Below are 23,625 nucleotides of genomic sequence, written 5' to 3' on the forward strand. Positions count from 1 at the left end.
GAGGCCACCCTGCTCTACAGAGTTTTAGGATAGTCAGAACCACTCAGAGAAACCCTGTTTTTTTTTGTTTTTTTTAATATTTATTTATTTATTATGTATACAATATTCTGTCAGTGTATATGCCCGCAGGCCAGAAGAGGGCACAGTCTCATTACAGATGGTTGTGAGCCACCATGTGGTTGCTGGGAATTGAACTCAGGACCTTTGGAAGAGCAGGCAATGCTCCTAACCTCTGAGCCATCTCTCCAGCCCGAAACCCTGTTTTTGAAAAAAAAAAAAAGAAAAATAATAATAAAATAAGGAATGAGTCCTTACTGAGTGGAGTGCGCCGGGAGGAAACTGGAAGCTTTATGTTGTGTGTGACAACGCACTTCTTTGCTGATTCTTCGTCTTTGAGCACATCTCAGTTTAGCTGAGCCCGGCCAAGTAGCCATTCAGGTCTTAGGGATGCACTTAGGAAATACACAAGGAGCTAGGGCTATTCCTGCAACAATCCTGAGGCTAGAGACCAAGGGGCACGGCAAAACTACTACTTTCTGTTGCCTGGGTTGGGCGACGGAGCCACCCTGGGCTTAGCGGATCATCCGAGACAGATAGAGAGTCGGGGTATGGCAGGATGCTGCTGCAGAGCCTCTGAGGACCTTGGAGCTCTTCTTCCAGCCCCGCTCTCTGCAGTCTCAGCAGAGGGACCTGGAGGGACAAGGTCTGAGGGAGCCTCCACCAAGTGCTTCCTATCCCACTCCTTCCCATGGGCTTTGCGATGTTTCAAAGAAGCTGATGTCGCTGCAAACAATTGCAAACATTTTTAGTTTTTGTTCTCCTCCCCACTGCCCCATCGTCACCCCAAGAAAAGACAATCTCTCTCAGAAAACAGATCAGTGATGGTAGAACTCACGTTTTGAATCCTGTTAGTTGCCTGCTGAAGTGTTGGGTGACTTCCTGGGCAGCTGTTGTCAGGTCAATGACTCCTTCACCTGGCTGAGGACGTGCTCAGACTGTGTAGCATGCGGGAAGGATTTCGCTCTGTTCTGGATGGGTGCCTTTCTTGTAGAGCAAGCACCTGTGTCTTCCACGTCTCGTTCTGAGGTTGTCCACTGAAGCTGTGCGTTCCTGATTCATGAGCTCAGCTTATGCTGTGATCCTCAAGCTCCCGAGGGCAGCTGGAGAGAGAGGGGAGTGAGAAGCGCAGAGAAGAGCAGACTGTAGCTCTGCCTGAAAGAAGAGGCTGGCTCAGCAGCTTTTACTTCCTGTCTGTTCCCTAGCTCATTTTTTGCACAATGATGCCCCCTAGTGGCAGATGATAACAACGGACAGAGCCTCCTTCAGGCCTGCTAGACAACTGAGTGACATGCTCCAGCCCAAGACTTCATACTATAAAATGACAAAATGATACAAATAAGTGTAAATAAAAAACTGAGGCACGAAGTTGGAGCAGATGAGTGTGAGACCAGCCTTGACCATGTAATGAGATGATGTCAGAAATCAGTACGTGACGCATGAGAAGTTGGCGGCAGGGGCGGCTTACATGGTGTGCTTGTGTAGAGGTCGCTTTTTAAACCCCTAGTTTGTTTTCCCAACTGAGATGGTTTTGTGTAATTCTCTTTATTTTTGTTTTTCATTATATTTCTCTGTATGTATGCGTGTGGACATACTTGTTCCATGGTATTCTCGTGGAGGTCAGAGGCCTTGCTGTGTGGGTTCTAGGTATAAACTCGGGCTGTCAGGCAATGACCCCCTGAACCTTCTGATCCTTCTCCATGATTCTGTCACTTTTCTTTGGTAATAGTCCTGTTACATTCATAGCGCCAGAAGTCACCTTTGACAACCCACCCCCAAGAAACCCAAGTACGTCATTTGAATGCGCTGGTTTCTTAGCGGTCTGATGTGAGAATTGATTGTTTATGGTTTTAGTTGTACTGTATATTTTGTGGGTCTACAACCAGGGGTGATGGCCAGTAAATAAAGTGAAAACACTGCTCGGGTTTTTTGTTTAGTTGGTTTTTGGTGTTTTTTTTGAGACAGCGTTTTTCTTTGTAAGCCTGGCTGTCATGGAACTCACTCTGTAGACCAGGCTGGCCTTGAACTCACAGAGATCCGCCTCCAGTACTAGGGTTTTAACCTTCCTCATCTACTACATCCTATAAGCACAGAGGGGTAGAACGTTGCTTAGCGTGAAGCCCATTTCCACCACCAAGACCAGCGCGGCTCATGATCGGGTTGGGTTTTCTACCCCTTGCTCCGCCCACCTTAACTGCAGAAAGACCTGTGAGCCTACAAAGCTCCAGGGACTAAACAGATCCGAGTTTGTAGTATGAGCATCAAATGAAAGAAGGACTGCAGGAAGGAGCGGCAAGCTCAGAGAGCCTTTCGTCTGTAAGTCTGAACTTGGCAACGAACCTGAGATCTCCTGTTTCCATGGACGTGGTGGAGAAAATGTGCTAAGCCCTCCTCCCCTCCGTAGAGATGGCATAGTCCATTAGAACTGAGCAGCCCACAGGCACCTCACTACACCTGTGAAGGGTACTGTGTGGGGCCCGAGAGGGGGTTCCCTGGCCTCTCTCATCCTCTTGTATTATTTTCTTCCCTCTAGGCCTGTTATGAGGGCTGGATAGGGCCTTGCACTGACAAGGGCCGGAGCACATTCTGCCAGTGAGTGACAGCCGGGTGCACACTGTCTCCCTGGCCTTTGTGCCTAGTCCATCTTCTCTCTCTTGCAGTCCAACAAGGTTCCTGTTGTCCAGCACCCTCATCACATGCACCCGTTGACACCCCTCATCACCTACAGCAACGACCACTTCTCCCCTGCTTCCCCTCCCACGCATCTCTCCCCAGAGATCGATCCAAAGACAGGTGAGTCTTTGGTGGTTCCAGGTATGGACTGTGCTCCCACGGAGCGGGGTTTAGAAGAATCCTTAAATGAATAAAATCTGTATTCAGATCTTGTGGGAGTTCTCTAAAGGCTGGTTGCCTTGCCGGTTTGCTTGAGTAGTGTTTTGTTTGTTTTGTTGTTTGGTCTGGTGGGTTTTTTGCTTGGTTGGTTGGTTGGTTTTAACCTATGCCTTCCACCTATCCACACTAAAAGGCCATTGTGAGGAATAAAGAAATAAAAGAAGTTAAGCATAGAGCCTGGTACCGTTGTACATTCAGAGTGCTGTCCGGTCTCTCTGAGGCTGTGCCTCCGTAAACCAGAATGTGTGCTCTACACCATATATTTCAAATAAGGGCCTTCTGGACAGACTTTAAAATAGCTCTAACACCGGGGTGGGGCTGCCTTTTTATGTGTTGTCGGTGATGATTAACTGCCCACCATACCTGTCTGTCCCTGGGAGCCAAGGTCTTCATAACATTCCTACTGAGTCACTGTGGTTCTAGGAATTTTCAGAGCCCTTATTTGGAGAAATGCTGATTATTGCTGGGGAGGGATAAAGGTAAGGTGAGAATCCAGCATTTAGAAGCAGGGTGGTTTATTGGCAGAATAAGTTTATTGTACTGGGAATCAGTCAGGATTTCTAGAACATGGGTTAAAGGATGACTCGGGATATTTTTTGCTCTCTGTGGGCTATGTCCTGGTCCCTGTATGGCACCCTGTCCAGAAAACAAAAGCAAATTACAACCACAGAGATAGCTCCTGGGTAGCTAGAGAGATAGTACAACCACAGAGATAGCTCCTGGGTAGTAGAGAGACAGTATATGGGTCCTCCCTCCTTTGGATGCCCTTGTAGCATCCCAGAGCTTTGCGCGAAGGTGGAAAGGGCAGCGATTCTGAGAGACAAGGGCTTCCCGGGGTGTGGACAGCCTGGGTGTGCTGGGGAAGGAGGCTCCTGTTGGATGATATGAGTTATGAAGGTAGGGAGAGGGGACTATCTGACACATGTCTCTCTGGAAGCAGGAATTCCCCGGCCCCCTCATCCATCTGAGCTGTCGCCGTATTACCCGCTGTCTCCAGGAGCTGTCGGACAAATCCCCCATCCCCTCGGCTGGCTGGTCCCACAGTAAGGAAACCCACAGCCTTTCTTACCTTCCTTCCTTCCTCCACTGAGCTCTGCCTTCTGGACCCCAGGGCTTAGACATTACTCCCCAGCTTCTCTGACTCCCTGCCCCCATTTCTCTGCAGCCCCCTCAGTCTTGGCCCTAAAACCCCTCATGTCTGACTAAGTCATCTTGCTCCTCCCTCACCCTCACAGGCAAGGACAGCCCATGTACTCACTCCCTCCTGGTGGTTTCCGGCATCCTTACCCTGCCCTCGCCATGAACGCCTCAATGTCCAGGTTAGTCCTGGGGCTGGGGCCGACAACGTGACGTGTTGGGATATTTGTCTATTAGTGACTGTGCCGTTTCTGTCCATGAGCCGGCCTGTCCCCTGTAGGTTAGTGAGCAGGTATGGGGTTCCCTGATCCTCACTTCTCTTTGATGAGGGGGCTACCTCTTGCCAAATGCTCTTTATACCACAGCTCCATGGAATGGGACCTCAGGACTCTCTCTCTCTCTCTCTCTCTCTCTCTCTCTCTCTCTCTCTCTCTCTCTCTCTCACACACACACACACACACACACACACACACACACACACAAACACACACACACACAGCTAAAACCTCAGAGCCCTAGCCTGTTACCCTGCCTCCGCATTCCACCTACCAGACTCTGGGGAACAGAGTCATTTTGAACATGTCACACTGAAGCCAGAGACTAGGTGAAAATGTGTATCTTCTGTGATGATGTCAGATAAGGACACAATGTATGGAAAATTGTCGCAGGGGTGGCTCTACCTAACAATGGGACTGTCAGTGACAGATAACCTATGGCCCACAGTCCTGCCTTTCTCTGTATCTCATGCCTTCTGTCTGTCACGCCTCTTGTGTTTGTCATTCTCCCTGCATTCAGCACCAGGCTTGGGTATCTTGTGTGTGGTAGGGGAAGGGGAATAGCATTCTTAGTTATTCCCCAAAGCTGAGAGCCTGATTCTGTAGAACACAGTCATCTGGGTGGCACATGGCCCTTGCCTCTCTCTTCTCATTTGTCTCCACTGGTTTTGCAGCCTGGTCTCAAGTCGGTTCTCCCCACACATGGTGGCCCCTGCCCATCCTGGTCTGCCCACCTCAGGAATCCCCCACCCTGCCATCGTCTCCCCCATCGTGAAGCAGGAGCCAGCGCCCCCCAGTCTGAGCCCTGCAGTGAGTGCGTAAGTAAGAGGCCGTCTGGATGGAGGGGGAAGTGAGCGACTGACCAGTCCATGTCACTTGGTTTTTCTCTCCTGGTCTCAGCTTGCAATCCTAGTCCTGTCTTCTCTCCCAGAGACTGTTTGATTTTCTGCATCCCTTCCTTTAAGACTTGGTGCATCTGTTCTCATGGTCAGGTTCTAGTGGCTGTGAGGAACTAAGGAAGCTTTCAGCTTCACTCCCTTCCCTGCCTTCTCAATAAAACATGAGGCCAGGAAAGGAGAAAGTAATTCTCCCAAGGACTCACGAGAGCTGATGCCAGAGCAAAGACCCAGACATTATCCTTTGTCGGAAAGACAGCAGGAAAGCCCACACCACTAACACCATGGCTGAAGAGCCCAGAGAACCATAGCCTACCTCCTTCTCTTCCTCTCTCTTCTTGCCTCTTCCTCTCTCTCTTCGTCCCCCACCCACCCAGATCCTTCATTTATTATTTATATATGCACCAGAAGAGGACATCAGATCTCATTACAGATGGTTGTGAACCACCATGTGATTGCTGGGAATTGAACTCAGGACCTCTGGAAGAGCAGTCAGTGCTCTTAACCTCTGAGCCATCTCTCCAGTCCTCTGCCCACACATGTCCACCCAAACCAGCCTCTCCTCCCAAAGGCGTTGTTCAGCTGCCGGTGAATCACTGACAGGGGGAGCTGGATGGAGGTGGTACCTAATCTCTAGCTCCATGCCTCCATAGAAAATCCCCGGTTACCGTGAAAAAGGAGGAAGAGAAGAAGCCTCATGTGAAGAAGCCTCTGAATGCCTTCATGTTGTATATGAAGGAGATGAGGGCCAAGGTGGTGGCTGAGTGCACCCTGAAGGAAAGCGCGGCCATTAACCAAATCCTGGGAAGAAAGGTAAGGCCCGCCCTCCTGGTGACGCGTCTTGGCGTCAGGCCTCAATGGCCCCTTCCCTGATTACTCTGTGTTTCTCAACCCTCTCTCCCTCAGTGGCACAACCTGTCTAGAGAAGAACAGGCCAAATACTACGAGCTTGCCAGGAAAGAACGGCAGCTTCATGCGCAGCTCTACCCAACCTGGTCAGCCCGGGACAACTATGTAAGTGTCCGTGCTGTGGGGGACCTCATACTCACACACACAACTATGTAAGTGTTCGTGCTGTGGGGGAACTCAGACACACACACAACCATGTAAGTGTTCGTGCTGTGGGGGAACTCAGACACACACACACATACGCTTGCGCACATACACACACACAACTATGTAAGTGTCCGTGCTGTGGGGGACCTCATACTCACACACACAACTATGTAAGTGTTCGTGCCATGGGAGAACTCAGACACACACACAACCATGTAAGTGTTCGTGCTGTGGGGAAACTCATACTCACACACACAACTATGTAAGTGTTTGTGCTGTGGGGGACCTCAGACACACACACACATACGCTTGCGCACATACACACACACAACTATGTAAGTGTTCTTGCTATGGGGGAACTCAGACGCACACACAACTATGTAAGTGTTGGTGCTGTGCAGGAACTCAGGCACACACACACAACTATGTAAGTGTCCGTGCTGTGCAGGAACCCAGGCACACACACACACACACACACACCACCCCAGGAGCTGCACATCTTCAGGATTCAGAGGAGAGAAAAGAAACAATTCCAGTTGTTTAGAGAAGTAGCCTTGTTCTCTAGAAAACAAGGAAACCGAGTTTGAATTCTTAGTATCTATGTCTAGAAATTCTTTGAAACTTGTCAGGTTTTTTAATATGATTTCTTTTTGTGATAGCTCAGGAGGTAAAATATTTGCTTTGCCAGAAGACGAGCATTAATCTCCAACACAGAGAGCCTGGCATGGTGCTGTGTTCTTAGACTCCCAGCACTGGAGAGGAGGAAGCAAATCCTCGGCGTTCACTAGCCAGTCTAGCTTGTGTGGCAAGCCAATGAGGAAACCATGTCTCCAAAAAAGGTGGACAGTGCCTAAGGAATGGCATCCGGCCCTCTAGTCCCCGTGTGCACTGCAAACACACACACACACACGCCCAAGGAGGGGGCAGGGGGAAAAGAGGCTTCTAAAAGACTAGTAACCTCTCTTCTAGGAAGTAAAGAATGAAGGAAAAGAATGGCTTGGAAGCCATCAAGACCAAGAGGCTTGGCTGCCCCAACCAGAGGGACTTTTTGAGAAGGAAGAGTGGGGTCACTCTGCCTCTTTTCCTAATACCCTTGCCAGGAGTAATCAAGAGGCGGGAGACTGGCACCTGTGTTCTGGGGTGATCTGCGGTCCTCTTGCAGAGCTGGTGTTATTCTGTCCTTACTCATCTCCTCCTGTGGCCATATGTTCCAGGGTAAGAAGAAGAAGAGGAAGAGAGAAAAGCAGCTGTCCCAGACACAGTCCCAGCAGCAAATTCAGGAGGCAGAGGGTGAGTCCTGGGCTGGGGTCCCTAGGAGAACACGAGCTGTCAGATTCCTCATAGAAAACTTTGAGCGCTTGGGAATTTCCCCAGTTACTCTCCTTAAGATAATAAGTATTTGAGGGGTGGGGTTCGAGACAGGGTTTCTCTGTAGCTTTGGGGCCTGTCCGGGAACTTCCTCTGCAGACCAGGCTGGCCTAGAACTCACAGAGATCCACCCGCCTCTGTCTCCCAAGTGCTAGAACTAAAGGTATGTGCCACCACTGCCTGGCGATAATAAGTATTTTTATTTATTTATTTATTTATTTATTGTTTTTTTTGAGGCAGGGTTTCTCTGTAGCTTTGGAGCCTGTCCTGGAACTAGCTCTTGTAGACCAGGCTGGCCTCAAACTCACAGAGATCTGCCTGCCTCTGCCAAGTGCTGGAATTAAAAGCGTGTGCCACCACCACCCCTCAAATACTTATTATCTTATATTTATTATAATTATATATTATATTATAATATATTATATTAAAATAATAAGTATTTTAAAGCAAGAGAAACCAAGAATCTTTTCAACGCCCAGGTGTGTCTCAGTCCCTCTGAGTTGTCCCTTAAGGGTTATTCAGTAAAAATAGGAATTAGCTGGAATTAATCTCAGAAATTCCCTTCCAGTGGTGGCATGCTAGAGATAAACACAGCACCTGGTTTAGTTATTTTTCTCGTTGCCTTGACAAAACGCCTGATACCTGGCAGAAGCGACTAAAGAAAGGCTTTGTTTTGTCTTAGAGCTTGAGGATCCCATCCCTCGTGGTGGGAGGACCCTACAGCTGATCATACTGTGTTCTTGGTCAGTAGGCAGGGGGCTGAACGTGGGTGCCCAGCTTGATCTCTCCTTTTATGTAGGACCTCCGTCAGTGTTCAGGTGGGTCCTCCTTGCTCTGTTAAAACTGTCTGGGGACATTTTATGAACATTTTATGGGCACACTTAGAGGTGTGTTTCCATGGTAACGGTGAAGATTGCCCGTCACACCACTTCGCGATGAATTCCCTGGAATTCGGTGTTCTTTGGTTGCACACCAGAATAACTGCGCTTGCCTTTGTTCAGGAACCACATCACACAAGACGCTGTAATAGATGACTGCTAGCACAGAGCGTTGCTCGGGGTGACAGGTTTTAGGTCCTGGCCTTCATCTCAGGTTCATCTCAGGATAAGGCTGATTGTGCCGTTTGCAGTACACTGGCCTCCTTTCTTCACGTTACCTGTGTGTTCCTGTGCAGCCGCATACAGTAGTAGAATGTAGAGACGACACAAAACCTGTTATGTGACACGCCACAGTGCTCCGCAGGAGCGCCCCTTCTCTGCGCCATGAGCCAAGGATTTTCAAACAGGCTGGGGATTCATCTCAACAGCTCAGGGCTTTAAGGAGGAGGTGATGAGGTGGGAGACTTTAAACTGTTTCTTTCTGATCCGATTCTGAGTGCGTCTTTATCAGTCTGGGCATTTGGTCTTTAGACTGTGCCTTCTCTGGGAGTCCTTATGTGTAGTTTCCTAATCCTGGAATCTTTGAAGAGCCTGGAGATGCGTGCGGCTCAGTTGAGGGAATGCTTGCCTAAGCATGCACGATGTCCTGAGCCTGGCAGCCAGCACCACATCAGAGGTTGTACTGCGCATCCATCGCACAGTTCAGAGGTAGAAATAGGATCCTGAGATTGTCCTTGGCTCCAGTCGGAGGCCAGCCTGGGATACATGAGAGCCTGTCTCAAACAAATAAAGCCCGGACTGGAGTTAGAACTCAGTCTGTGCAAGCATGAAGAGCTGCCTTCTGATGCCCGGTACCCACGTAAAGATACCATGCAACCCGGTCATCTAATCTACTAAGAACAGCAGGCTTTATAGCCAGTGAGAGGTTCTGTCTCAAAAAAGAAGTGGAGAGTGGAGAGTTGGCTCAGCAGTGAAGAGCGCTTGTACCCATCTGTCACTCCAGTTACAGGGCATCTAATACCCTCTTCTGGCCTCCACAGGTGCCAGGCACACCTAGTACACAGACATGTGTAGGCAAAACACCCATCCACGTAAAACAATTGTTTTAAAAAATGAAGGTGTAAAGCAATAGAAGAAGCTCAGCCGTGACCTCTGCCCTCCACACACACAAGCACACACACCCCACAATATAATTTTTTCAAGTATTTTTCAAGCAATCTTAACGATTCCAATGCACAGTCATCCCTCGGTATCCTTCAGATTGGCCCCAGGGCCCCACCGTACTCCGCTTCTCAGATCGCTGATCCACAGATGTTTGAGTGCCTTGAGTAGGTGGTCTTGTATTTATATATAGCTTATGCGTATCCTCCAGCTACCATACACCACTCTAGATGCTTCTAACGCCCCACACAATGAACGCTGTGGAAATATCTACTAGGTTCTGTTTGCTTCGTGAAAAAACAGCAAGGAAAAGAAATGTGTGTGTTTAGTACGGAAAAGATTTTTCCCCCTGAATATTTTCATTGGTTCTGGGTTGGATCCACGGAGGGGGAGCCACAGATCCACGAGGCTAACTGTACTGTACCCGTGTCTGACCGCTGCTCTTCCTCTGCCCCTCCCATTGCTCCCAGCTGATCGTTTTTCCCCTGTGTTTTTGTCTTTAGGTGCTCTGGCCTCCAAGAGCAAGAAGCCATGTATTCAGTACCTGCCCCCTGAGAAGCCTTGCGATAGCCCTGCCTCTTCCCATGGCAGCACGCTGGATTCGCCTGCAACTCCCTCCGCAGCCTTGGCGTCGCCAGCTGCCCCTGCGGCCACCCATTCCGAGCAAGCCCAGCCCTTGTCCCTCACCACTAAACCGGAGACCCGAGCCCAGCTGGCTCTCCATTCGGCTGCCTTCCTGGCCGCTAAGGCCACAGCCAGTAACTCCAGCCAGATGGGCAGCCAGCCGCCACTCCTATCCAGGCCCTTGCCCCTGGGCTCCGTGCCCACTGCTCTGCTGACCTCTCCCCCTTCCTTCCCAGCTACCCTCCATGCCCACCAGGCCCTCCCCGTGCTACAAGCCCAGCCTCTTTCCTTGGTCACCAAGTCTGCCCACTAAGCCACCCCCTGTTCTATGCAGGCTGTCTCGGGACTCCAAGTAGGAATGATTCAGAAGAGAGGAGGGGATAAAAGGAAACATTATTGGTCAATATTTGACCACTCTGGACTGTTCTGTAAAGTGACTGGTAACGGCAGTGCTTTACGACTATAGATGTAACCAACAGCTGATCTTCAGGCTTTTTTAAAAAAAAAGAAAAAAAAATACAAAATAAAACCTTCATCACCCCCGCCTCCCCAAATCTTCACAAGAAAGCACTGAAAAGCAGTGTGTTGCTCTCGCCCCCTGCGCTGTGGTGGGTATTCCTGGGCGGAAGATGCCTCTCTACCTCTTCTCTTCCTGACTTTCTGCCCTCCCTTGTTCTCACCGGTCCCACCTACCCTAGCTCCCCCACCGCATCTGCCATGTTGCCTGGCCTGGAGTCCTAGCCTGGCTCCCTTCCTCCAGGTCACTCTTGTTCCCTAGCACAAGTGTTTGTCATGCCCAACACCAGTTCACGCCCCTCTGTCCTCTGCCCATTGTAAGGCCATTACCACGTGTGATGACATGTTACATCTTGGCCTGATCCGTTCCCACCAGCATCCCCCTCTCCTTCAGGCCCCAGTGGGCCAGCCTCGGAGAGCTCTCGTGGTGGGGAAAGAGGTCCTTCCTCTGAAATGGTCCCCCACCCCTGCATTTAAAATGACTCAAGGTGCCTCCAAGAAGTCTGTGTTCCTCTCGGTGCACAGTTGAGTCTTCCTGCCTCGCAGTCTCAGAGTGGCAGGCGGGACCCAGTTCCCACTGCCTGGCTCCTGTCCTTCAGTGTGTGCTAGTACAATCTGCCGAAGTTCTAAGACCCTCTGCCCCTCCCCCCACCACCTCACAAGCTTCTTCTGTGTGTATTTCATTTTGTTTTTATGGTTTTTGGAGCAATTTAAACTCCCAGTTTATTTTCACAAAAGAAAATAAAATTACAGTTGCAAGACTGTTTCTGGATGTTTCTTTAGACCTTTTGTTGAATCAAACCACTGCATTCCTGCCGAGCTCTGCGTTAAAGTTTTGCAGGCCATTGATCATAGAGTCATACCAGCTGAGCTCAGAGAACCTCAGGTAACTTCTAACCCTCCCCACCCCCAACAGCTTTCTTTATGTGTATGAACGTTTTGCCTGCGTGTATATATGTGCACCATGTGTGTGCCTGGTGCCTCAGAGGTCTCCCCTGAAACTGTTGTTATAGAGTGATATAAACCACTGTGTGGATGCTGGGAACCAAACACAGGTCCTTCGGAAGACCAAATGCTCTTAACCACTGAGTCATCTCTCCAGCCCCAACTTCCAGTCTTAAAGGCACGTTCAGTGTTGACCATTGAGACCCCCAAAGTGAGAATCTTATCATTTATAATTGATTTAAAGAGATTTCTAATGTGTATTCCTATTATGCTTCTATCCCTCCCCCCCCCCCCCTTTATTAGAGTTGCCAAGGAGCACTGGCTGGATGCCCTTTGAACTTTCCGTGGTTTCCAGCCCTGTGTGGCTTTCTTCAGACATAATTTACTAATTTATACTTACATTTTACCCATTCGAAATAGCGGGCGGGACTGGAGTACATCTCAATGACCTCTGTAAGAGGCTTTGATAGCAATACTGCCAATTAAAAATGACGTGTCATTTATCATTGCGTGTGGCAGATGCACAAGCTGTTTCGGTGGTCAGAGGACTTTCCGAACCAATTCCACCTTCCAGGGATGCAACTCGGGTCTTCACAGCAGGCTTGGGTAGCAAGTGCCTTTATCTGCCAAGCCATCTTGCTTTTTTCCAGAGGAAGTTTTGAGACAGGGATTCTCTGTATAACAGCTTTGGGACTGTCCTGTAACTCACTCTGTAGACCGAGTACTCACTGAGATCCGCCTGCCTCTGCCTCTCAAGTGCTGGGATTAAAGGTGTGCATATCCACCACCCAGCCATCTTGTATTTTTTTTAAAAGAAGACAATCTTTTTAAAAGTATGATGAGCCATGAATCTGTGTATACATTGCCACGACCAATTAAAAGAAAATTTAAGTTTTGCCCAAGAGAAACTCTATCTGTTGAAGGTGACTCCCTATCCGGTCCCCTCCAACACTAGCCAGCCAGTAATCTATTTTATCTCTAAAAATTTGTTTATCCTAGGATTTATCCAAAATAATTCAACATGAGGTCATCTATCACCAAGTTCCCTCTGTGTCATGTTTGCAAGTTTATCCATGTTATACCTTGGATCAGTATTTCGATACTTTTTAACAGTAGTAAAATGCATTTAGCATGAGTTTAAAGTTTTTATATTTTAGGGCTGTAGTTTAGCCCAACTGCTAGAGTACTTGGCTAGCACACACAGCACCCAAGTTTCAGTCCCCAGCACCACATAAAGCCAAGTGGAAGATAGACGCAAGACGACCAGACCAGAAGTTTATTGTCATCCTTGCCTACATAGTGAGTTTGAGGCCAGCGTATGTGACATGAGTTCCTGCTTTAAAAAATAAAGAAAGAAACAAAACTATTCCAGCCATTTTTAGGTAGCATTCAGTACATTTACAACCCTGCGATCGGGATTGCTCTCTAGTCGCGCTACAAAGTGCTTAAGAGCCCTTGCTACACAGTCACGGGGCCAAGTTCAGATCTGAGCACCCACATTAACGACTGACCCTTGCACACCTTTCAGCCCAGCTTAGAAAACTCAAGCTCCACGCTGAGGGAGAGACCTTGCTTCAAAGAGAGTTCAGCAGAGGATGACTGGAGAAAGCTGGACACCCTTTTCCGGCACTTACCACACCCACACAGACACAGGTGTGCAGACAGTCATACGCATAGATACATACAAACACATCTTTTATTTATTTCGTTTTGTAATACAAAACTTTGCTATGAAGCCTTGGCTGAACTGGGATTCACTCTGTGACTGGCCGTGAACTCACAGAGATCTGCCTGCCTCTGCCTCCCCAGTGTTGGGACTAAAGTTGTGCTATGAAAAAGAGCCAAAAGTGGGGGGGGGGTCCTTAATTCCTATCATGCTCTGAGCAATGACGAAGGCCACTCAGGGTCTTTGACTCTTGAATGGTCTCTATTGACTAGACTTCAGTTTGCTTGCATTTTGCCTCACAAGGAAGTGTTTTCCAGGAGATGGCTGTATTTGGCAGCCATAGGTAGGTCACGTTGAGGAACTAGGACAAGGTGGAGAACTGGAAACTGTAAACAGTGACTAATCCCTGGTTCAGAGTAGCTGAATAGCTAGACACGCAGCTCAGTTAGTAGAGAGCCTGCCTAGCACACACAAAGCCCTAGGCGCAGTCCCTAGCCCAGCTTTTCTGAGCACCGTGCCTAAGCCTGTCAACCAGCTCTTGAGAGGATCCAAAGTTCAAGGTCATCCTCAGCTGCAAATCTAAGTGGAGGCCAGATTGGAATACTTAGACACTCTCAAAAAACAAAATAGCACAAGGTATAATGGTGTACACCTTTAATCTCAGCATTCTGAAGGCAGAGGCAGGAGGATCTCTGTGAGTTCTAGACCAGAGTGGTCTACATAGCAAGTTCTAAGCTAGTCAGGGCCACATAATAAGACCCTGTTAAAAAAAAATTAAAAATAGTTGCTGTAGTAACAGAATTGTAATAATTCATTACACGCACATATATATACATAAATAATATATACACACACATGTATGGATGTGTATATGTATGTATGTATGTGTTATGATGGTCCTGGGAATCAAACCCTGGACTTTGTAGGAAATAAGCTAACACTCTACCACTGAGCTACCCTTCCTCCTGCCCACTATATGTATAAACCACTGTGTGCTTATCTGTTCATTTGATGTCAAATATTGAATGCAACCATGTTGCAGAGAACCTGTGTTTGATTCCCAGAACCATCTGACTTTCATGAATGTATGTTATGCACAGTCACATACAAGTAAGCCAGGTAGTAGTGGCTCATGACTTTCATCCCAGCGCTTGGAAGGCAGAGGCAGGGGGATCTTTGAGTTTGAGGCCAGCCTGGTCTACAGATCAAGTTCCAAGACAGCCAGGGCTACACAGAGAAACCCTGCTGTGAAAAATGAACAAACAAAAGAAGATTTTCTTTTAATTCTTTGGGGGTAACAAGGGATGTGACCATTATGTCCCATAAGTAGCTGTTTAAATTTCTTAAGGAAGCCGCAGACTCTCTTAGCAGCTGCACCGTGTTCCGTTCCTACTTGCGAGCTCCGACCCTCCTTTGCCTCGCCAATACTAGTTTTCTAGCTTTTCTGAACTCATATTTTATTGATTTTGATTGATATTTCCCTAATACTGATGATACATAGCATCTTTTTGTGTACCTGTGGGCTAACTGCCTTGGCGTTATTCAAAGCCCCTGCCTGCAGTGAGCTATCCTGGTGCCCTCATCAAAAATGAATTAATGACGAATGGGCAAGCTTGTTCTAAACTCAGTTCTGTCCTGTTCATCCCCGTGTCCTTGCATCAGCACCATATCGTCCTATCTACTGAAGCATTACAGTAGCTTTAAGGTTGAGGCTGGAGAGATGGCTTCGCAGTTGAGAGGACTTGTTAGTTTTTCAGAGGACCAAAGGTTGACTGCCAGCACCCTCACCTGGCAGCTCACAGCTGCCTGTAACTCCAGTTCCAGAGAACCCAAAGCCCTCTTGTGGTTTCTGTGGGTACTTAAAAGTGCATCCCCACACATAGAGATGCATGTAATAGATGATAAAATACATCTTTAAGGTCAATCAAGTTAGGAAGCGTGAGTCCTCTGGCAGTATTTTTACAGCACTGCTGAGTTTCTTGCTTTTCTTAAGATCAACTGATCAATTCTGCAAAGAAGCCAAATTAGAATTTACCAAAGATGCATTTTGGCTCACAGTCTGAGAAGGGATAAAAGTCCATCATGGTAGGAAGGCATGTGGCAGCAGTGTGAAGTCACTGTTCGCTTTATGTCTGCAGGCAGGGGGCAGATGCATGCTGGTGCCCAGCTTATGTCGCAGGCAGGGGGCAGATGCATGCTGGTGCCCAGCTTATGTCGCAGGCAGGAAGCAGATGCATGCTGGTGCCCAGCTTATGTTGCAGGCAGGGGGCAGATGCATGCTGGTGCCCAGCTTATGTCGCAGGCAGGGGGCAGATGCATGCTGGTTCTCAGTTGACTTTCTCCTTTGGTTCAGTCCAGGACTCCAACCCATGGGATTGCACTGCCCGTAGTCAGAATTGGTCTTCCCTGTCATGGAAACACCCTCACAGACACTCCTCACATCTCCTATCACCATAAAATTCCATACATGGAACTATTGAGATGGCTTATTGGGAGGGCGAGAGAGATGGCTCAGTGGTTAAGAGCACTTGCTCCTCTTGCAGAGGACCTGAGTTGATCCCCAGTGCTGACATGGTGGTTCACTACCATCCATAACTCTAGTTCAGAAGATCTGAAACCCTCCTCTGACTTTCGAGGAAACCAGGCATGCGTGTGATACACATGCATACATGCAGGTAAAGCACTCATGCACATAAAATAAATCTTAAAAGAAGGGAAGGCGTAGTGGGTAGAGGTGTCTGCTATCAAGCCTGAAGACAAGCCTCAAGGTCCATCCTCAGGACCCACACACATAGAACTGATTCATGAGAGCGCTGATTCCTGATTCCTGCAAACTGGCCACTGACCTCCACGTGAATATTGTGGCACACGCACACTCACACAAATATACACCAAATAAATAAAATGTAATAAAAATTTGAAAACATTAAAGAAATCCCGCCAAAGGTTGATAAGGAGTCTCAGCAGGTGAAGACACTTCCTACCAAGTGAGGCTGAGATCTACATTAGATTCCCAGGATTAACGTGGAGGAAGGGGAGAACCCATAGCCATGAGTTGTCCTCTGACCTACACACACACAAAATAAATAAGAAAAAAACAGTTGAGAAAACCGTTGCTTATTTTGGAAAAAAGAAAAAGGTCTCCAATTTCTTTCCATTGAGTACGGTAGTGGTAGGTTCCATGCACACCCTCTTCAGGTTGAGGCCACACTTTCCCTTTTCTTAGTTGTTGGTGTTTTTTTTTTTAATCATGAAGGGATACAAAGAAAATTTAAGATTTATTAATCTACTGATGTGGGAGAATTGCAAATAATATTGTTTCTGTGTGGTTATTTCAGGAGTCTGGGCAGCCAGGAACACACAGCAGACTCCTACTACAATCTGCTTTCAGCTAGGCACAGTGACTAACTACCACGCTGAGGCAGGAGGATGGCTTGACCTTGGGGTTCCAGGCCAATTTGGGCAACACAGTAAGACTCCCCCCCCCACACACACTTTAGAAAGAAGAAGAAATTCTGCTTCTTCCTTCAAGTGCAATTTCTGTAATTAGGAGGCGATGCTATCCTCTGCCTCCTCCAAGCCTGCCCCCAGGAAGAAGCATGGCATGGGGAGGAGCCACGGTAGACCTGGTCCTTCCTCCGCACCTGCCCTTTGTCTGCTCCCGGTCCTTCCTCAGCACCTGTTCTTCCTCCGCACCTGTTCTTCCTCCTCACCTGCCCTTGTTCTGCTCGCTCCGTACCCGCTCAGCATCTATGCTCATTCTCCCTCTCAGCCCCAACATGGTCTCTACCTCCTCACTCTTGAAAGAAGGCTTACCTCTCAGAATATCTGGAACACTGAGGGCTGAGAGTGTAGCTCAGTTGGTGGAGCACCTCCTAGCACACGTGATCCAGGCACTCAGGAAGTAGGAGCTGGAGGACCACAACTTCAAGGTCATCCTCAGGCTACAAAGCTATTGTGCGGCCAGCTTGGAATACAGGAGACTCTGTCTCAAAGAAGGAGAAAGTTAAGGAGGGCTGGAGGACTGACTCAGAGGTGAAGAACTCTCCTTGTTCTTGCGGAGAACCCAAGTTTGAATACCAACATGACAGCCCACAGTCATCTGTAACTCCAGTTCCCGGGGACCCAGTGCCATGACCCTTGGGTACCGGGCACGCACATGCCCACATACATACATGAAGACAAAACACTCATGCACATAAGATAAAATAAATATACTTTACGGGGGGTGGGGGGAGGAAGGAAGGAGGAAGGAAGAAAATTGAGGCCAGTGGGAATGCTCTGATTTTGTTTGTTTTTTTTTTTTATCTCTAGACCTAAAAATCACTCCTTATACCGCCACAAATCCAACCTCTATGCTTTTGGCTCCACCTTTCATACTTTGTACGTTATTGTATTGATCATACTATCTCTGCTCTCTCTCCCTTCCTCCCTTCCTCCCTCCCTCCCCCTCTCTCCCTCCTTCCCCAACTCCTTTCCCTTAGTCACTACAGTCCTCTCACAGGATCCCCGTGTTCCACCTGCTCATGCCCAGGGCAGCTAGCTTGCGCCACCGTTGTCACTGCTGACCCCTCTGCAGCCAAACTCTCACCACCACTTGGCTGAAGCATCTGTCTTAGCGCTTCTGTTGCTGCAGTGAAACACCATGACCGATTAGGGAGGAAAGGGTTTATTTGGCTTATGCTTCCACCTTACATTTACATTCCCTGAAGGAAGTCAGGACAGGAACTCAAACAGAGCTGGAACCTGGAGGCAGGAGCTGGTGCAGAGGCCATGGAGGGGTGCTGCTTACTGACTTGCTCCCTATGGTCTATTCAGCCTGCTCTATTATAGAACAGCCCAGGGATGGCCCCACCCATGATGGGCTGGGCCCTCCCCCACTGGTCACTAATTTAGCTAATGCCTTACAGTCCGATCTTAGGGAGGCATTTTCTCAATTGAGGTTCCCTCCTTTCAGATAACTCCAGCTTGTGTCAAGTTGACACAAAACTAGCCAGCACAACATCTAATCGGGAATCTTATTTCAGCCTCTGCTGCTTGGTACTGTTCATTTCCCCTTCCTTCTCAAAGCGCTGATCTGTGACAAATCAGAGCGTTCCGAGGATATATATATGGTTGATACCTTGCTGTATTTTCAGTTAGCTATCATGTGCACATATATGACTAGAAAAATGTTCATAACAATAACTCTAGGTAAAAAAAAAATTTCTGCCTTTAATCCCAGCCCTTGGGAGGTAGAGGTAGGTGATCTTTGTAAATTTGAGGTCAACCTGGTCTACAGAGTGACCTGTCTTGAAAAAAATTTTTTTAAAAATTATTTTCTTATTTTGACTTAATCTTCATTTTCTAACTTTTCCATATGGAGTATATTATTTATAGCAATAACTTTAGAAGTTTAAGTATAGGCTATGAACTGTTAAACATTATACACAATTGATCTAACTCTCAAATATTTTTATTTAATTAATTAATTTATTATTATTATTATTATTGAAACAGGGTGTCTCTGTGTAGCAATCCTGGCTGTCCTGGAACTCTCTCTGTAGACCAGGCTGGCCTTGAACTCACTGAGATCCACCAGCTTCTGCCTCCCAAGTACTGGGATTGAAGGTGCGCGCCAGCTAAATGTTTTTATTTTTGTGTGTATGGGTATTTTGCATGTATGCATATACATGTCTGGTGCTCACAGAAGCCAGAAGATGGTGTTGAACACCACCCCCCCAGAACTGGAGTTATGGTTAGTTGTGGGCCATTATGTGCTTGATGCGGGGAAGTTGAAACCAAGTCCTGTGCAATAGCGACCCATGCTCTCACTGTTGAGCCACCTCTCCAGCCCTAAGAGTCAACATTTTTATCTCTCATTCATAATGAAGGAACTGGCAAAGTTCTTAAGTGATGACCCACATTCATGTGAGCTATCTGTGCAGGAATTAAGTAGTAAGGAAAACCAGTCAGCAGCCGGGCCTATTGATTTACGCTGTAATCCCAGCACTCAGGAGGCTGAGGCAGGAGAATCAGGAGACTAGTATGAGCAACTTAGTAGGACCTAGTCTCACAAACAAACAAACAAACAGAGGCTGAAGAGATGACTCAGCAGTTAAGAGCACTTACTGCTCTTCTAAAAACCCACTTGCAATTCTCAGCACCCACATGGCAGCTCAAACAGTCTATTGCTCCAGCCCCAGAGGATCTGATGCCTCCTTCTGGCCTCCACAACACCAGGTACACACACAGTGACGAAACACCCATACACATACAAGCTTCAATAGATACACAGATGACAGAAAGAACAAGAGGGAGATTGCGCAATCAGTAAAGTGCTTACCTTACAAGCAGGACTGAAATCGGATCCTCAGAACCTGTTAAAAAGTTGGGTGAGTTTGAAACCCCCACTGCTGGGGAAGTGCAGACAGATAGAGCCCCAAAGCTTACTGGCCAGCAAGCCTAGCATACTCATTGATGTCATTACTACGTCAATGCAGGACCTTGTAAAAGGCAGATGGTGCCAGAGGAATGACATCAGAGGTTGTTCTCTGGCCTACACACACACACACACACACACACACACACACACACGCACGCACGCACGCACACACGCACGCACACACGTATGCACACATATTCAGGAAGTCAAGAACTCTTTTTCTCCTATCAATTTGACACATTATGAATTCTCAGGATTGGGGAAGATGGGGAGAAAGAAAACCAACTAAAATAAAGTGTTTGAAAATGCCACAAAGTAACTTAATTCTTCATATGTTAACAAAAATGTAAAGGAGAAAGTCAGGTTAATACTAGTGCTGGCTGGTCACTGTAGTTGTTGCTACTCAGGAAGCTGAAGTGGAGGATCACCTGGGCCCAGGAGTTGGAGAGAAGTGTGGGCCGCATAGTGAGATGAGAGGAAAAACTGGGGGGAGGGGAAGAGAAAGGAAGGAGAATGAAAAAGAAAATAGCTCCCTCTTATCAGAAGTTTGATTAAAAAAAAAAGAAACAACAACCCTAACCTTGAGCAAATTGCTGAATCTGAGTATTTGTCTCAGTATTTTATTTATTTATTTGGTTAGTTAGTTAGTTTTTTTCTGAGACAGAGTCTCTGTAGCTTTTGGAGCCTGTCCTGGAACTCTCTGTGTAGACCAAGCTGGCCTCGAACTCACAGAGAACTCCTGCCTCCTTTCCAGTCCTTCTGGGAAGCAGCTGGTACAGCTCCCCAGTCTCTTCTCCACTCTGACTCCTTCCCATCATTCTCGCTGGACTGCGCACCACCTGGAACACTGCAACAGTCTCCTTTTCCCCACTGCCCTAGCCAACTCTTTCTGACATGAGCAGAGTAATGGGCACACACTCTCCACTCTGACTCCACCCTGCCCCTGCTTGAACCTCTTCAGTGGTTCTTCTACTGTTTAGATAAAACACAAATGCCCGAGAGCTCTGTGGGAGCAGAACGATTTTCCTCCCCTGCCTAGTAACGTGGACACCAGGTCAGGTTTAATCATTTGCCACTGCCCTCCCCACCCGCCCACACCCTCACTAAGCCAATATCCTTAAATGTTAGTCAAACATTTATCTTAAAGCAGGCAGACAGAAGTTTCCTTTAAAAAAAAAGATTCATTTGCCAGTTCACTTCCTCTAGCCAAGGCAGAGTCAACATTCTAAAGATTTTTTTTTTAGCTCTGGAGACTGTACCCAGGGCCTCTCACAGGCCAGGCAGGTCCAGTCCCTGAAATAATCTGGTAGACTCCTCACACCTCTGTGATTTTTTTATTCTCTCTTCAGTAATGTAAGAAGAGGGGAGAGGGGAGAGGTGGCAAGGAGGTCATTAAAGGGACTTTTATACAAATAACAGAAAAAGCGCTTGTTTCCGAAACTGTGTTCGTGTCATGTGCTAATTTGAAATTTGGAAAAATTGCGGCCACCCAGGACTACCTGTCCTATCATATTACATTCAAGTCTCTCACAGAGTGAGTCCTCTTTGGCTGGAATGGGCCCAGCTTACTGTTCGACCTGAGTTGGCTGACAGATTTTCTATTGCATAAGGACTTATGTCCTGCGCCACTCCCAGATGGTTTGTTTCTCGGCCTGGCTCTCTTCCAGACTCTTCTCGACTCTCCTTGTTACCAGCAAACCTGCTCTTTAGGCTTCCCCGCAAGACCAGGCTCCCCACTGCCGGCATGCGCTGGTCCTCATCCCCTCTCCCCTTTCATCGGTCCCAGGAATATCTACACCCTCCGGTCCTCGGGCCCAGCGATCATTCTCAGCTGATACCCACTTCTCACATTTCTGCTTGGCAGTTCTTGGAGGGCACTCTATCACTCATTTGTCTGGGTGTCATTGTAAACTACTTGACAAAAGAAATCTAGAGGATGACTTCAGCTTATCGTTCCCAGGAATACACAGTGCACCGTGGCAGGGAAATCCCAGCAGCAAGAGGAGGAAGGAGGTGGCTGCCCACACTGAATCCACAGTCGGGGAGCAGAGAGACGCTGAAGTTCTATATTGTGCTCAGCTTGGTTTCCATTTTATTCAGTCCAGGACTCCAGCTCAGGACATACTAATGTCCACATCCAGGGTGGGCCTTCCCACCTCAGTTAACCGCCCCTAGATAACCTCTCACGGGCATGCCCAGAGATTTCTTTCCACGGTGATTCTAAACTCCATCGGGTTGACAATAAAAATTAACCATTATAGCCACCATGGACAAACATCTATATAATGTTTATGGGCCTCACCAGATTGCAAGCTCTATGAAATTAAAGTCTTACTTATTTATGTACTTTTTTTCGTTTGTTTTTTTCAAGACGGGGTTTCTCTGTGTAGCCCTGGCTGTCCTGGAACTCACTCTGTGGAACAGGCTGGCCTTGAACTCACAGAGATCATCTACCTGTCTCTGCTTCCTGAGTGCTGAGACTAAAGGTGTGCCCCATCATGACCATCTACCTTTGAGACCGAGTGTTACTTTGTTCTTCAGACTGGCCTCCAAATTCTGGTAGTTCAAAAGGTCCTTTGCCTCTGAAACTAGAGAGCTGCTCTTCCAGAGGACCCAGGGTCAATATCCAGCACCCATATGGTAGCTCATAACCATCCTTTAACTCCAGTTCCAAAGGATCTGATGCCCTGTTCTGGCTTCCTTGGGTCCCAGAGAGGGACATGATGAATAAGCACAAAGGGAGACAAAATACACATACACATAAAACAATAATATGACAATTTTACTTAGAATAGCCTCTGTCTTAAACCCCCGGGGTATTAAGGACCATGGAACCGGGCATGAAGGCACACAACTGTAATCGCAACACTTCTAAGGCAGAGGAAGGAAGACTGGTACCAACTGAAGGTCTTTCGAGTGAGTTCCAGGTCCACTGTGACTGCCTGTCTCCAAACAACAAAAAAATAAAACGAACATGGTTGTTGGGACTTGTAGTTTGAGCTAGGTCCTACTATTTGTTAAATCGCTGTTTACAAAACACCTAACCTGGCAAATGTTCATCAACGATCTCAAGCACCCTGTTTCAACAACCCAGCACTGCCTCAGATGACACAAGAGCTGAATGCAAACAGCAACCCATAGGTGGGCAGAAAGCAAAAATTAAAAAAAAATCTACATGTGTGTCTGTACACCATATGCATGCAATGTCTGTAGAGGTCAAAAGAGGGTGTCCGATCTCCCGAAACCGGAGTTACACACCTTTGCTAGCTATCTTGTTGGTGCTGGGAATAGAACTCAGGTCCTCTGGAAGAGCAGTTACCGTTTTTTAACCACTCAGCCATCTCTCTAGCCCCAAAAGAATTTTTTTTTTAAGACAGGATTTCTCAGTGTAGCCATGGTTATCCTGAAACTAAACCAGGCTAGCCTCAAACTCAGAGATCCCTGTGCCTCTGCCTCCTGGGTGCTAGAAGACATATGCCACACTGCCAGGCTTCCCTGAAAGAATTTTAGAAAAAAAATTTAAAAAAAGAATTTAAGGAATATATATATATAATATATATACATATAACACACACACACATATATTCTTAATAACCCAAACAGCAAAGTAGAAATATATTTTTTGCTGTTTGGATTATTAAGAATGTGTTGGGGCTGGAGAGATGGCTCAGTGGTTAAGAGCATTGCCTGCTCTTCCAAAGGTCCTGAGTTCAATTCCCAGCAACCACAT

At 47.5% G+C, this 23,625-nt stretch overlaps 1 protein-coding gene and 1 long non-coding RNA gene across 3 annotated transcripts in view; one reads left to right on the top strand and one right to left on the bottom strand.

The window, feature by feature from the left end:
- Tcf7l1 (transcription factor 7 like 1) overlaps window positions 1-11,624 on the top strand; it is a 166,797-nt gene extending 155,173 nt beyond the window's left edge. For both annotated transcript variants that reach the window (XM_075983809.1, XM_075983810.1), the window contains 8 exons: window positions 2,718-2,850; window positions 3,890-3,992; window positions 4,185-4,268; window positions 5,036-5,179; window positions 5,911-6,070; window positions 6,164-6,271; window positions 7,528-7,603; window positions 10,224-11,624. In XM_075983809.1, the coding sequence (XP_075839924.1) occupies window positions 2,718-2,850; window positions 3,890-3,992; window positions 4,185-4,268; window positions 5,036-5,179; window positions 5,911-6,070; window positions 6,164-6,271; window positions 7,528-7,603; window positions 10,224-10,657 (1,242 nt within the window). In that variant the 3' untranslated portion in view covers window positions 10,658-11,624. The remainder of the gene's footprint in view (window positions 1-2,717; window positions 2,851-3,889; window positions 3,993-4,184; window positions 4,269-5,035; window positions 5,180-5,910; window positions 6,071-6,163; window positions 6,272-7,527; window positions 7,604-10,223) is intronic.
- Window positions 268-21,849, bottom strand: LOC142856391 (uncharacterized). The gene is made up of 3 exons (XR_012911630.1): window positions 21,465-21,849; window positions 896-1,160; window positions 268-783 (listed from the first exon to the last, which is right to left on the bottom strand). It is a non-coding gene; the product is annotated as an uncharacterized LOC142856391 (long non-coding RNA).
- Window positions 21,850-23,625: the final 1,776 nt, after the last annotated feature.

The sequence above is a fragment of the Microtus pennsylvanicus genome, chromosome 8, assembly GCF_037038515.1.
Source record: "Microtus pennsylvanicus isolate mMicPen1 chromosome 8, mMicPen1.hap1, whole genome shotgun sequence".
Classification (NCBI taxonomy): Eukaryota; Metazoa; Chordata; class Mammalia; order Rodentia; family Cricetidae; genus Microtus; species Microtus pennsylvanicus.